Source organism: Lucilia cuprina, chromosome X, assembly GCF_022045245.1.
Source record: "Lucilia cuprina isolate Lc7/37 chromosome X, ASM2204524v1, whole genome shotgun sequence".
Lineage (NCBI taxonomy): Eukaryota > Metazoa > Arthropoda > Insecta > Diptera > Calliphoridae > Lucilia > Lucilia cuprina.
The window spans coordinates 9,686,813-9,698,926 of NC_060949.1; the positions used below are offsets into that span (position 1 = coordinate 9,686,813).

The 12,114-nt window shown below is 27.9% G+C and overlaps 1 protein-coding gene across 1 annotated transcript in view; it reads left to right on the forward strand.

The window, feature by feature from the left end:
• The first annotated feature begins 2,605 nt into the window (after nucleotides 1–2,605).
• The window catches only part of LOC111689327 (serine-rich adhesin for platelets-like), a 44,556-nt gene continuing 35,047 nt past the window's right edge, over nucleotides 2,606–12,114 (forward strand). Inside the window, exons 1-2 of the mRNA XM_046953438.1 lie at nucleotides 2,606–3,394; nucleotides 11,281–11,520. Of these exons, the coding sequence (XP_046809394.1) occupies nucleotides 11,515–11,520 (6 nt within the window). The 5' untranslated portion in view covers nucleotides 2,606–3,394; nucleotides 11,281–11,514. The remainder of the gene's footprint in view (nucleotides 3,395–11,280; nucleotides 11,521–12,114) is intronic.

Genomic DNA, 12,114 nt, shown 5'->3' on the forward strand with positions numbered 1-12,114 from the left:
ATGACGAAATATTTGAAAAAAGACACAAAACTTAACTTGAATGACCCTGAATATGAGAAAAGCTTCAATACCCTTAAAACTTTACTAATTAATGACCCAATACTAGCATATCCTGACTTTACAAAAACATTCACGCTCACTACTGATGCCAGTAACTATGCACTAGGAGCCATTCTTTCACAGGACAACCACCCAATATGTTTCGCTAGTCGTACTCTCAACACACATGAAATAAATTATAGCACAATAGAAAAAGAATTATTGGCCATTGTATGGGCTACAAAATATTTTAGGCCATATCTTTTTGGACGCAAATTCCTTATAGAAACAGATCATAAGCCGTTAACTTGGCTTTTTTCAATAAAAGAACCCAACTCCAAACTTGTAAGATGGAGATTAAAATTATCGGAATTTGACTATGAAATAAAATACAAGAAGGGAACTAAAATGGCAATGCCGATGCCTTATCTAGGATTGAACCAGAATCTGTGAGCATAAATGCGTTAGAATCCAGTAATGTAACAATAAGGGAAACATCATCACCAATCAACATATTTAAAAATCAAGTTATTATAACAAAGGCAACATCAGGATCACTAAGGATTAGAAACAAAACAATTTTTGGAAATAGAAGAAAAAATATTTATATGAAGGAACTGGACCGTGAGACCGCTAAAGTTAAATGCTATTTTAATTGAAGAAGAGTTTTATCCAATTTTCAAAACAACGTTTGACGAATTAGAATATATATACTTTTATGGGTCTTAGACGAATATTTCAATGTGTTACAAACGGAATGACAAAAACAATATACCCCCCATCTTTTTTGATGGTGGGTATAAAAACAGACGTCTGAAAAGTCTTCATGTAAATTGCGCATATGTAATTTTCGAAAATTGGTCTAGAAGGTGTAAAAAATGGGTGAAAACTTCGAAAAAAGGATAAATTAGTACTTTTGTGCATAAGAACTTATTTCTGTCTATTTTTATACGAAAATATTTTCGATTTAGCATTCTAAAATGTCAGAAATATGTATTAGCAAAGATGCGTTGCAAATGTTGGAACAAAACTGGTATCCAAAATTAGGAAAAGGGAGAAAAACTGGGAAAATCGGTTCTTTTGGGCTTGAAAACTGATTTCTTTATATTCTAACGTGAAATTATTTTGTATTTAGCTTTATAAAGTATTTACATAAAAGTTTCTATTGGTTATATCTTTATTCCAAAAAATCAGAAAGGGACGAAATATGGAACGCAGTAAAATTATAATTTCTTAAATGAAGAAACAAAAGTAATTTTTATTTATAAACTTGCCCCCTTATTCACAAACAAATTCTTATTTTATAAACGGTTTATATAATAGATTTCATATTTTATGTAGAAGGATACGGATGCGATAGTCTAACACGATATGTAAGACCTGTTGTTGTTGAGAAACTTTTGATTTAGTGTGTGAGAGAAAGAGATGGTTGATATTTCTTTCTCTTTCTCTCTTACACAAAAATCAAAAGTTTCCTAGGTCTAATGAAACCTTTCTACTTTAAGTAAAATACTGATGGAAAATTTGACATTCGTATGGCTCTCTTCGTTGTATTAGATCAGGGATGTGAAAAACCGTTTCCATCTCACTTTGTTATTATTTTATACCAATAGTGTAAACACAAAAAGTATAAATCATACAATTTTTATTATCTTTTTTGAAATACGGATGGAATTTCATCTTACTTTTTCATTAGACTTTACATACTTAAAGTGTGATCGTGTGAAGGCTCCTTAATTCAGGGGTAAAAAACAAAGACAATATTAATTGGTCCATAGGTTTAATATTATAAATTATTTAAAATCTACAAAAAGCTAGTTCTACATAAATAACTGAGCCCTCTTGTAAAAAAATCTTTCTTTTTAGAGATTTCCAATTTTAACATACTAGCTGGTGTAGGGTATCATATGATCGGATATGCCCGACTATACATTCATACTTGATTTAAACTGTGTTCAAGTTTTAAATATCACAGTGAAATTGCGTTTAAACTTTGTTTGGAAGTCAGCAATATTCTTAAAAAACATATTCCTCGGGACACACTAATGTACATATATGTACCTAGGAAAATATATTTATTGTTCATAAATTACTGTAGAATATCTTAATAACCAGAAAATTTTTAATATATACATCTAACAATAATTAAATTACATTACCAATTTAAACATTATCAACTTTCTCATAACCCACATAAACTAAATGGAAATGTCTATCAAAATATATATAGATATAAATATATAAATAAAACGATTGCAGCAACCATGTATTTCAAAAAGATATTTTACAATTAAAAATTCTATATAGTTTGACTAATGTTGGCAGCACTTATAACGTTAAATTTGGCAACAGTGGTGCTTATTGCAGAAATCATCACTGGCAGCACTGGTAGCAACATCAAAATAACGTTTTTTTGTTGGTAACTCCTAACAGTAATGTATATGTATGTATGTACTACACATGCTCAAAACGAGTGTCTCACAAATTTCCCATACAAAAGGGGGTAAGTTTTATTAGCAAATAGAGCATAATATAGCACACATATATATATATATATATACATATATGTATAACATTAGTAACTGCCAAGAGATTTAGAGAGCATTTTAACATACAGAAAAGGAAAGAAAGAAAAAAAACGAATTGCACAGTTGTAATACTACTTGTTGTTGTTGTGGTGTTTGTGTTATTATTATCAAAAATATAAAAAATTAAGAAATAATAAAATATTAATAATTTGATTTAGTTATAAAAATCTCTTTTAATACAATCTTCTAAAATAGGAAAAATCACAAAAGAAAAGGAATTGAGAGAAAGAAAGTTTAGTTGAAAAAATTTTTAGAACTACAATAAAACGTAACAAATGTTAAAGGCCTTCAACGTTAGTAAAAAGTAAAAAATTTAAAAAAAAACAAAAAAAATGAAACGAAGGACGTCAGTTGTACAGCTGAAAATGTAAGTGTGTGTGTGTGTTTACAAAAAGTCGATTTTTTTGACTAAACTTAAGTATGTATGTGTAAGATAACGAAAGTTTAATAAACGTACTTTGGAAATAATTTAACAACACCAAAAATAGAAAAAGAAAATAATGTAATAATAATAATAAATTGAACTAATACTATTTCTTAAAAATCAACAAATCTTTGCTAGTATTTAGTATCATTCAACAAAAATCTTTACAATTTGTGAACAACACAGAAAGTCGCTACAAACAAAACAAAAATATAAAAAATAAAACGTCTCATTATCGAATTAAATATAAAATCAAAGTTATAACTATATCTGGTCTTCAAATGTGTTAAAAATATCAAAACAAATGATTCCGGAATTATAAAGAAGAAAATATAAACTTTAGGTTATAAACAGAATTTTTATAGATAAATTTAACATTACAATGTAAACTATAAAATTAAAAATAAATAATAATTGTTTTAACAATACGTCTTCATAATGAGTTTACAATCCGACAGAGTTAAAAAGTGGCGTGTACATTACTCATTTTTTCAATTTTAGGTTTCTAAAATGTTTACATAAAATACTTTAAGAAAAAGAAATGGAATTCAGATCGCTATTTCATTTTCAAAATTCAATCGTTTTAGTCTGTTAAAAGAACAGCATGTTGAGAATTATACTTTTATCAAAAAAACTGAATAGCAAAACTTAAAAGAATAATGAATAATTGTAAATAATTTAATTAATAAAATGTTTTTTCATATTATAACGATATTAAAATGTGCTGTATACCATTGGAAGGAAGAAAACCATTTTTTGCATATATGTAGCTCATACAAGATTGGAAAAGAATTAAATTCCGTACAATAAAAATCTTTTAAAAAAGTAAATATTTCAGATAAAAACCTTCTACAAAATGTGTTCAACTACATACATATTTCTCTATAAAAATGGAGTGACTCTAGTATTCATAGATTTATGAGTGTCTTATAAAAGGTGGAGAGTTCATAAAATTTTATCATTCCGTTAGCAACATATCGGTAGAGTTAAAATTTTTATTCCATTTATGTTTTCTTAAATCTAAAATGGATGAGCCATAAAAATATGCGTGTGTATTGTTCACTCTTAAATAGTGGGGGTATGTCAATTTCGACATATTGTTTGTAACATATTACAAATGTGATAAAACATTAAATATAATGGAATAAGTAACATGACATACTTTCAAACGTTATGTATCAAGCTTGAGAGAGGTAATGATTACAGTTTTAATTACATCGAAATAATTGTGTTTGGAGCTTAACAAATTTTAATTACTTATAATTATAATTGAAGTTTTGTCAATTACAACAGCAATTGCTTGTAATTGTCATTGATGAATTTACAATTACTTGTAAGCCTGATTTTTTCCCTTGTAAGTAAATGTAATAATAACTAGAAGTAATTCCAAATAGTTATAGATTAATTACATATTACAAGGAAATGTAATGGCGTCATTAAATAACTTCCTTAAACAAAAAAGATATCTCTCCAAATTTGGACGCTTTTTGCAGCATTTTTTAAATTAAAAATGAGATGTTATTTCATTATGAAATATTTCTTCAAAATATTTTTAGGAATTATTTCATTATATTACTTTTATCACACAAAATAAATATATGAAAAATTTATTAAGCTAAGCCGTTGTTAGATATACCTGATGGTGGTTTAGAGCCCCTCTCGAAAGAATGCGCGAAGTACTTTTTTAGAAATGTCATTAAAACCGACTTCTTCGATTTTTTTATTTAAAATGATAAATTTAAAATAACATTGACAATTTCATTGAGTTTTGTTAATAAATAAAAATTGTATTAGATATTACATATATGTTGAGATTCTAAAATTAAACGTTTTGTAAATATTACAAACAATTTTTGTGATGAGCTTAGTGCTGGGACCTTTAAATTTTTATCCATTTTATATGACATACATATATATGTATATTCAATAAGGAAATCTTAAATAGCAAAGATTAGTATATAAGTTCATTTCTTTCGATTTTAACTACCATTTTAATCTACGAAAGTACGAAATGTTTTGTACCGTTCTATGGAGTGTATCATTAAAAGTGCCACAAAGAATTGAAGATATTTCAAACATTTCAAAAATGTAAAAATGTGTAAAGATTTTTGATGTAAAAATGAAATCTGAGAGAAGAAATCACAAAAAGTTTCAATTAAAATATTGTAGTAGGATGCATACTACGATGAAAATCTTAACATAAAATATATCAGCCGGAGCACTTTGTAAGCCATATGAAGACATATGTTCAAAATGGAAAAAAAGCGAACCATCCAAATAATTTCTTCCACATCAATGGAGGAAATTTCTGATACTTTTCGTATTCCCTTATTTGGAACTCCGTGATCAAAACTTTTTTATAGACCTATTGAATTTGAATATATAAAGGAATTAAAACAAACATCAAAAGATTTAGTATAATACTTAAAGGATGAAAATAAAGAGCTGGTGCCCATTTGCATAAAAATAATGCACTTTTCTATAAACGTATCATTTCATCTAAGTCTAACAATGATTGATAGAAAAGTCTACAATGCAATAACATAAATATATTTATACCCTACACCACTTTAGTGGGGAGGGTATATTGGGTTTGTGCTGATGTTTGTAACATACAAAAATATTCGTCCTATACCCACCTTAAAGTATACCAATCGGCTTTCTGAGTCGATTAAGCTATGTCCAGCTGGCCAACGGTCCATTATTTCGACTAGCCCCCATACAACCGTACCCCCCAAACAGGGTCCTTTGGCTTATAATTAATTTATATGATGTATTATGTTAACAAAAGTCGACAAAACATAGTTTTATAGAACTATAAATGACACTACCGATTTTTGTAATGATCTGGCTTCATTTGTCCCTAGCCCCCATACAAACTCCCGTTCAGAAAATGAATTAAAGATCAAAATTCAGATACAAACACTTAACTCCACCTACCAAGACTTAACTCCCCCTATCAACATTTTTTGAGCCCTCTTGCAAAAAATAAAGATCTGAGAGCGACGGAGAAAGTTAGAATCCAAGAAGAATTTAAAGCGGAAATCGGATTATATTTCGACAAACTACTAACAAGTTGCGGAAGTACAAATGATGGTAATACAGCGAGAATTTTTTTTATTTTACTCTGAGATTTTTAAATTACTTCAAAATTAAATAGGATTGACAAGGAGTTGTTACGAAGAGTAACCACTATATTAATGGCACTAGTAAAAATAAAATGAATGCATATCGATTTGGGGATTATGCGACTGAAATTTCCAAATTACTTATATCCCTCTAACCATGGAGGGAAATGACACCAACGGTACACAAAGTATTATGTCGTGGTCAAATAATAATTAAATCTAATATTCTTTCATTTGGATAATTAACAGAAGAAGCAAGGAATCGAAAGAACGAAGACTTAATGGACTTATATTACCTTCTGGATATGTATATGACAGATTATTTTATAGAAAATAAGTAATACTAAGAATTAAATAAATTGATTTTAAGAATTTAAAATATTTGTATTATGTTTAAGATAATTTACAGTTAAAAAATACCATATTAACTATATGCACAAGACGCTGTGGAACATTGTATAACTTCGTGTAGTCAGTTTTTCGTAATCAGCTCTTATACCCCTGTAAAAGGATCTTAAAGTGTAAGGACATACGATTTCAGAAGATTTTTTTTAATAAAAATTTTAATTTTAGAAACTCAACAAATACGTAATATCTAATATAGGCAATATTTAATGAAATTTTCAATGTTTTTTATACCCTCCATAAAAACAATTTTGTAACATATCGAAATGTTGATCATACACTCACAAATGTATATATATTCTGGGTCCTAATTAAATTCTAAGTATACGATTACAGCGCTGAAATTTAATATATGTCTTTTGCTAGCAAAAGGAAAAATTTACATTGAAAAATAATGAGTTAAAAATCTAAAAAAGCCGTTTTCCACTACTTCTTCATTAGCATTTTAAGTCATTATTTTAACACGGTGATTTCATTGGAGGCAAGTAATAATACGCTCGCTTACAAATTGGGAGTTAAAAAAGTACTTACCACGCTCGCTCACAAAAAAGGGAAGTCATTACAAATAGGGATCTCAAGAAGTCATTATAAATAAGGATTCAAAAAGTCATTATGAGTAGGGAATTTTAGTAGTTATTACAAATAGGGATTTCAAGAAGTCATTATAGATGGAATGTTTCATTAAATGGAATCAAGTTTTGATTTAAATGTAACAGCGTGGAACCAAAAATAAGTTCTATTTCTGATTAAACGAATGCACAAAAATCCCGACACAAATTAAAAAAAAAATAATTATCTTTTATAATTTTTAACAACTCTTAAAACAATATTTTATTGTTATTTGTTCTATTTTATTTATTTTTCGAAAATTTTCAGATAACGTGTTTAATATCACAAGCTATTTAGATGTTCAAAATTTATAACGTTATCCATTATAAATATTGCTACTAATTAGGGGGACCCTACTGTGCTTTCAATAGACAAACGGACAAGGCTAAACTGAATGATAAAAAAATTAATGATGGTAGGTATAAATGCAAAAATGCTCCAAAACTTAAAATATTTGTAAGAAATCTTGTAATCAAACTGCAGGATGCAATTTTGAAAATAATTCAATGAAATTTGGTACATTCTATTTGGTTCTTCTATTGTCCTTGGGACGAAGCTTATTAAAAATGGTTGAGATCGGTCCATTATTTTATCTAGCCCCCATACAACTGAGCCCCTAATAGGGCTTGTAAACTTTGTAATCAAACTACAAGTCGCAATTTTGGAGATAATTCAATGAAATTTGGCACATGATCGTCTATGGTACCGTAGACGAAGCCTGTTGAAGACGAAGCCTGGACATCGGTCCATAATTTCGCCTAGCCCCATACAACTGAACCGCCGAATAGGGCTTTTAAGTTCATACTTATGTTTAATATGCTCATATCACGACAAAAAACTACAAAAACCAAATGCTTTATTATGAAATCTTAATCACATTATATTCGTATACAGGTGTAGGGTATTATATGGTCGGCCTCGCCCGACTACAACTTTTTACTTGTCATGTTTAATTTCATATGTCAACAAAAAGCTGCAAATCCTATATCAGCCTTGATGAACCTCATGGACTCTATAATTATAGGGCATCATTTGACCCTAGTCCCTATAAAAAGACCCTTCAAAATTTGAAAACTGTCCACAGTTTTATACAACTAGTATATCTGAGGCAAGGTACAATTCAACTTAAATGTTTTATTATAAAAACTAAATAACATTTTACTTTTTGTAACAGGTGTAGGGTATTATATAGTCGGCCTCGCCCCACAAGAATTTCTTACTTGTTTTAATTAACTTTCTGTTAGTATGCTTCAAATATTATTATTAATTTTTGGACAATTTAAATTACAACAGGACTCCAGATGCAAATACAATATTATCTTCAACATATTAAAATGTTATTTATAGACATTTTTTTGAACAAACATAGCAAAAATATTCTAAATCAATTTGGAAAAGGTAACTAACAAAAATTCAATTATTCAAAATTATTTTATTATGAATTAATATAACATTTCGGTAATCACCCGAAAATAAAGTACTTCTGTAACACATTATATGTAAGTCATTACTAGAGTACTTCTAAGTAATGAATGAACGGTAAATAGTAGCCATTGAAAAGTAAGTGGTTATGGAAGTACATCCCATTACCGAATATTTGCTGGATTTCCACCGTTACAAACCCTACTCCCATATAAGGTCCCCCTCTGAAAATGACTTTAACGCTCACTAGTAGCTTCAAAATACTGCAAACGGTTTGATGGTAGGTATATAAGATTTGGCAAAGTCGAATATAACAATATTACGTGTTAAATTTATATTTTTTATAAAAAAGGGGAAAAAAGGTCAAAAGATATCCAGCGATTTCAAAAAATTGCATCGAAAATCCCAAAAATGGTATTTTTTTACAATTTTGCACATAGGACCCACATTTCTCTCAGGGCTCAGGAAATACTTTGGGATTAATAGTTTTAAAACTGCTAAATTTTGATAAAAGTAGCTCCAATTTGAAAGGGCATATTTAAAAAATAGCACACATTTCAGGAAAGCATAAAACTAACTGTTAAATGTTCACCTTAAAAAACCACCCAAATTCTGCAATTTTTGGCATTTTCAAATTGAAAATCGATTATTTTCGGACCTATAAATGAATTAAGGCCATTTAACAAACAATCAAGCCCATTCGGTCTAAAATTACGCCCTATATTTAAAAAAATCAAATTTCGAATGCCTATAATTCGGGAATTACAAGAGATAAATAGTCACTCGGTTAACATTACATGTCCAAGGTTCCCTACTTTGGAGTTTTTTGGGGTCCATTTTCAAAACTTAAACGCGAATGCTTTTTTGCTATGCTAATGTCAAATTTTATTTCGATGTGATTTATTTCTAAAAAATGTTTTTTCTGAGGGGTATTCAAACGATTAATCCTCGATAAATTATTGACAATTAATCGCTTCAATCAATGAAAATTGTAAACCAATTTTATTAAATTCTTTTAAGAATTGCGATCCGTAGCGTGCGCACAAGCATTACATGGACACACAAACGGACATAGCTAAATGGACTCACAAAGTGATTCTGAGCCAATTGGCATACTTTAAGGTAGTTGTAGGACCAATACTTTTGGGTGTTATGAACACCAACACAAATGCATAATAACCTCCCCACTATATTGGTGTCTAAAAACGAGTAAGCTCAGTGAAAACACTTGGAAGAGATTTGCGCAAACCTAACAGATTTTAAGCCAGTGGCAATATAACATAATTTTACATTATTTGAAATTTTACTATTATCATTTATTCGAGCGATAAATCGTCAAAAATTTATCGATTTACCGATCGACGACTAATTTTAAGTAAAATGTGATTAAGTTTTCATAATAAAACGTTTAAGTAAAATGTTGAAGATGGCTTTTAATAGGGGCTAGGGTCAATTGAGGTCCTATAATAATAGAGTTTATGAGGGTCATCACGGCTGATATAGAATTTGGTTTTGCAGCTTTTGTTGACATTCGAGTATGTTAAACATAATTATGAACTATAAAGCCCTATTCAGTGGGTTAACCATTTTCAATAGAACAAGGTTAACCATTTTCAATAGAACAAGGACGAAGAATATTGAAAATGATTGAAATCGGTCCAATATTTCACCTAGCCCCCATACAACCGTATCTCCCGATTTGGGCTTTTTATACCACAATTACGTTAAATATACTATTATCTTTCTAAAAATTGGCACAAATAAGTTTTATATAAGTATTAATGACACTGCAGATTTTCGTAATGATCGGCCCTTATTTGACACTAACCCCCATACAAATCCCCTTTCAAAAAATGTTTTAAACTTCTTAAATTGACTTGTAATCATTTATATTGCAATGAATCACAACAAAACTAACTGTTATTTAAAAAATTTACCAAGGATCGGTCCATGTTTTACCTATGCTCCTATATAAAGCCTCATTTAGAAAAGTTTGTTTTTAATTAATTAATTGCTTAAATACTTTGGAATTAAGGTAAAATTCAACATAAAAGTTTATTTTTTATCGTACCACTATCTGTTTTCTTTCCACGCTTTTTCTCAAGTGAAATTGTGATTCAAAGCAATTTACTTTATTGCGTTGTATCTGTTATGCTCGCGGAAAAAGTTCATTTTTTTCAGCAAATGTAAAATTGTATATAATTTTGTTTAATAGAAATTCTAAGAAAATTTTACTTATTTTAAATCTTTAAGTTAAGAGGATAAACATTAGAAATAGAGAGAAGAGACAGAATATATATTCTTTTATGGATCTATGATAAATATTTCGATGTGTTTGAAACGGAATGACAAAATCAATATACCCACATCTTTTTTAATGGTAGGTATAAAAATATATTTTAGCCTCAGAACTTGATTTTTTTAACTTTGTCGGGCAGTATCATTTACTTAAAAAAAAAAAAAAAAATATATATATATAATATATATAATATATATATATAATATTATATAATATTATATATATATATATATATATATATATATATATATATATTAATATATATATATAATATATATAATATATATATATATTATATATATATATATATATATATATATATATATATATTTATATATATATACATTATAACCTGCCATAGAATAGAATAAAAAATATGTATTAGCACTAAATGTAACAACCGTAACAAAGTGATACAGAATGATCAAATGATGTTATGGCATACATAGATTAACACTAAACAAAATCAATTTTGCCTTTTTCGAGCCGATAAATTTAACAAACATAATTTAAAATAACAAAAATCAAAAAATAAATATATTAACACCAATACCAATAAAAACAACATGCTAATTAATAACAATACAGCATATTTGAAATATGACGGTAAGTGTGCAAATGCTTTATAATTTTCTATTTAATTATTTAATTATTTGTAAAATTATTTCTGCGATTTAATTTATAAAATTTTTAAAATTTTTGATGAAATATGGTATTGTTTTGTAAAGAAATATATAACTTTTTATTTGTTATTTAAAAAGAAACTTATATGATTTTGAAGAAGCTTAAAATGAAGCACCAAATTCTCTCCATTGAAATAAGATAAATATAGTTTAAATGTAATATTTTCTATCAGAGAAATAAATAACAGTCTCAGTCTTTCGTTTGTTGGAAGAGTATTATAAACATTTATTAAACTGCGAACGGACTACAACTACAAACCATGTTAACTTTACGAAAAAAAAGTTGTAACTACTTTTTACATAATACATATATACGAAAATTTTGTGTATATTACGAAATATTATTTAATCAACACCTTTTCTAATTTTACGAAAGTAAAATTAGCTTCTTTATGTTATAAGGCTTAGAAGGAGAACATTTAAACTAAAAGTATGAATATATAATCGTGATTGTAGTAATATTTTAAAAATTTGTATCCAATTTGAAATATAAGAGTTTCATAACTGAATTGAGGTG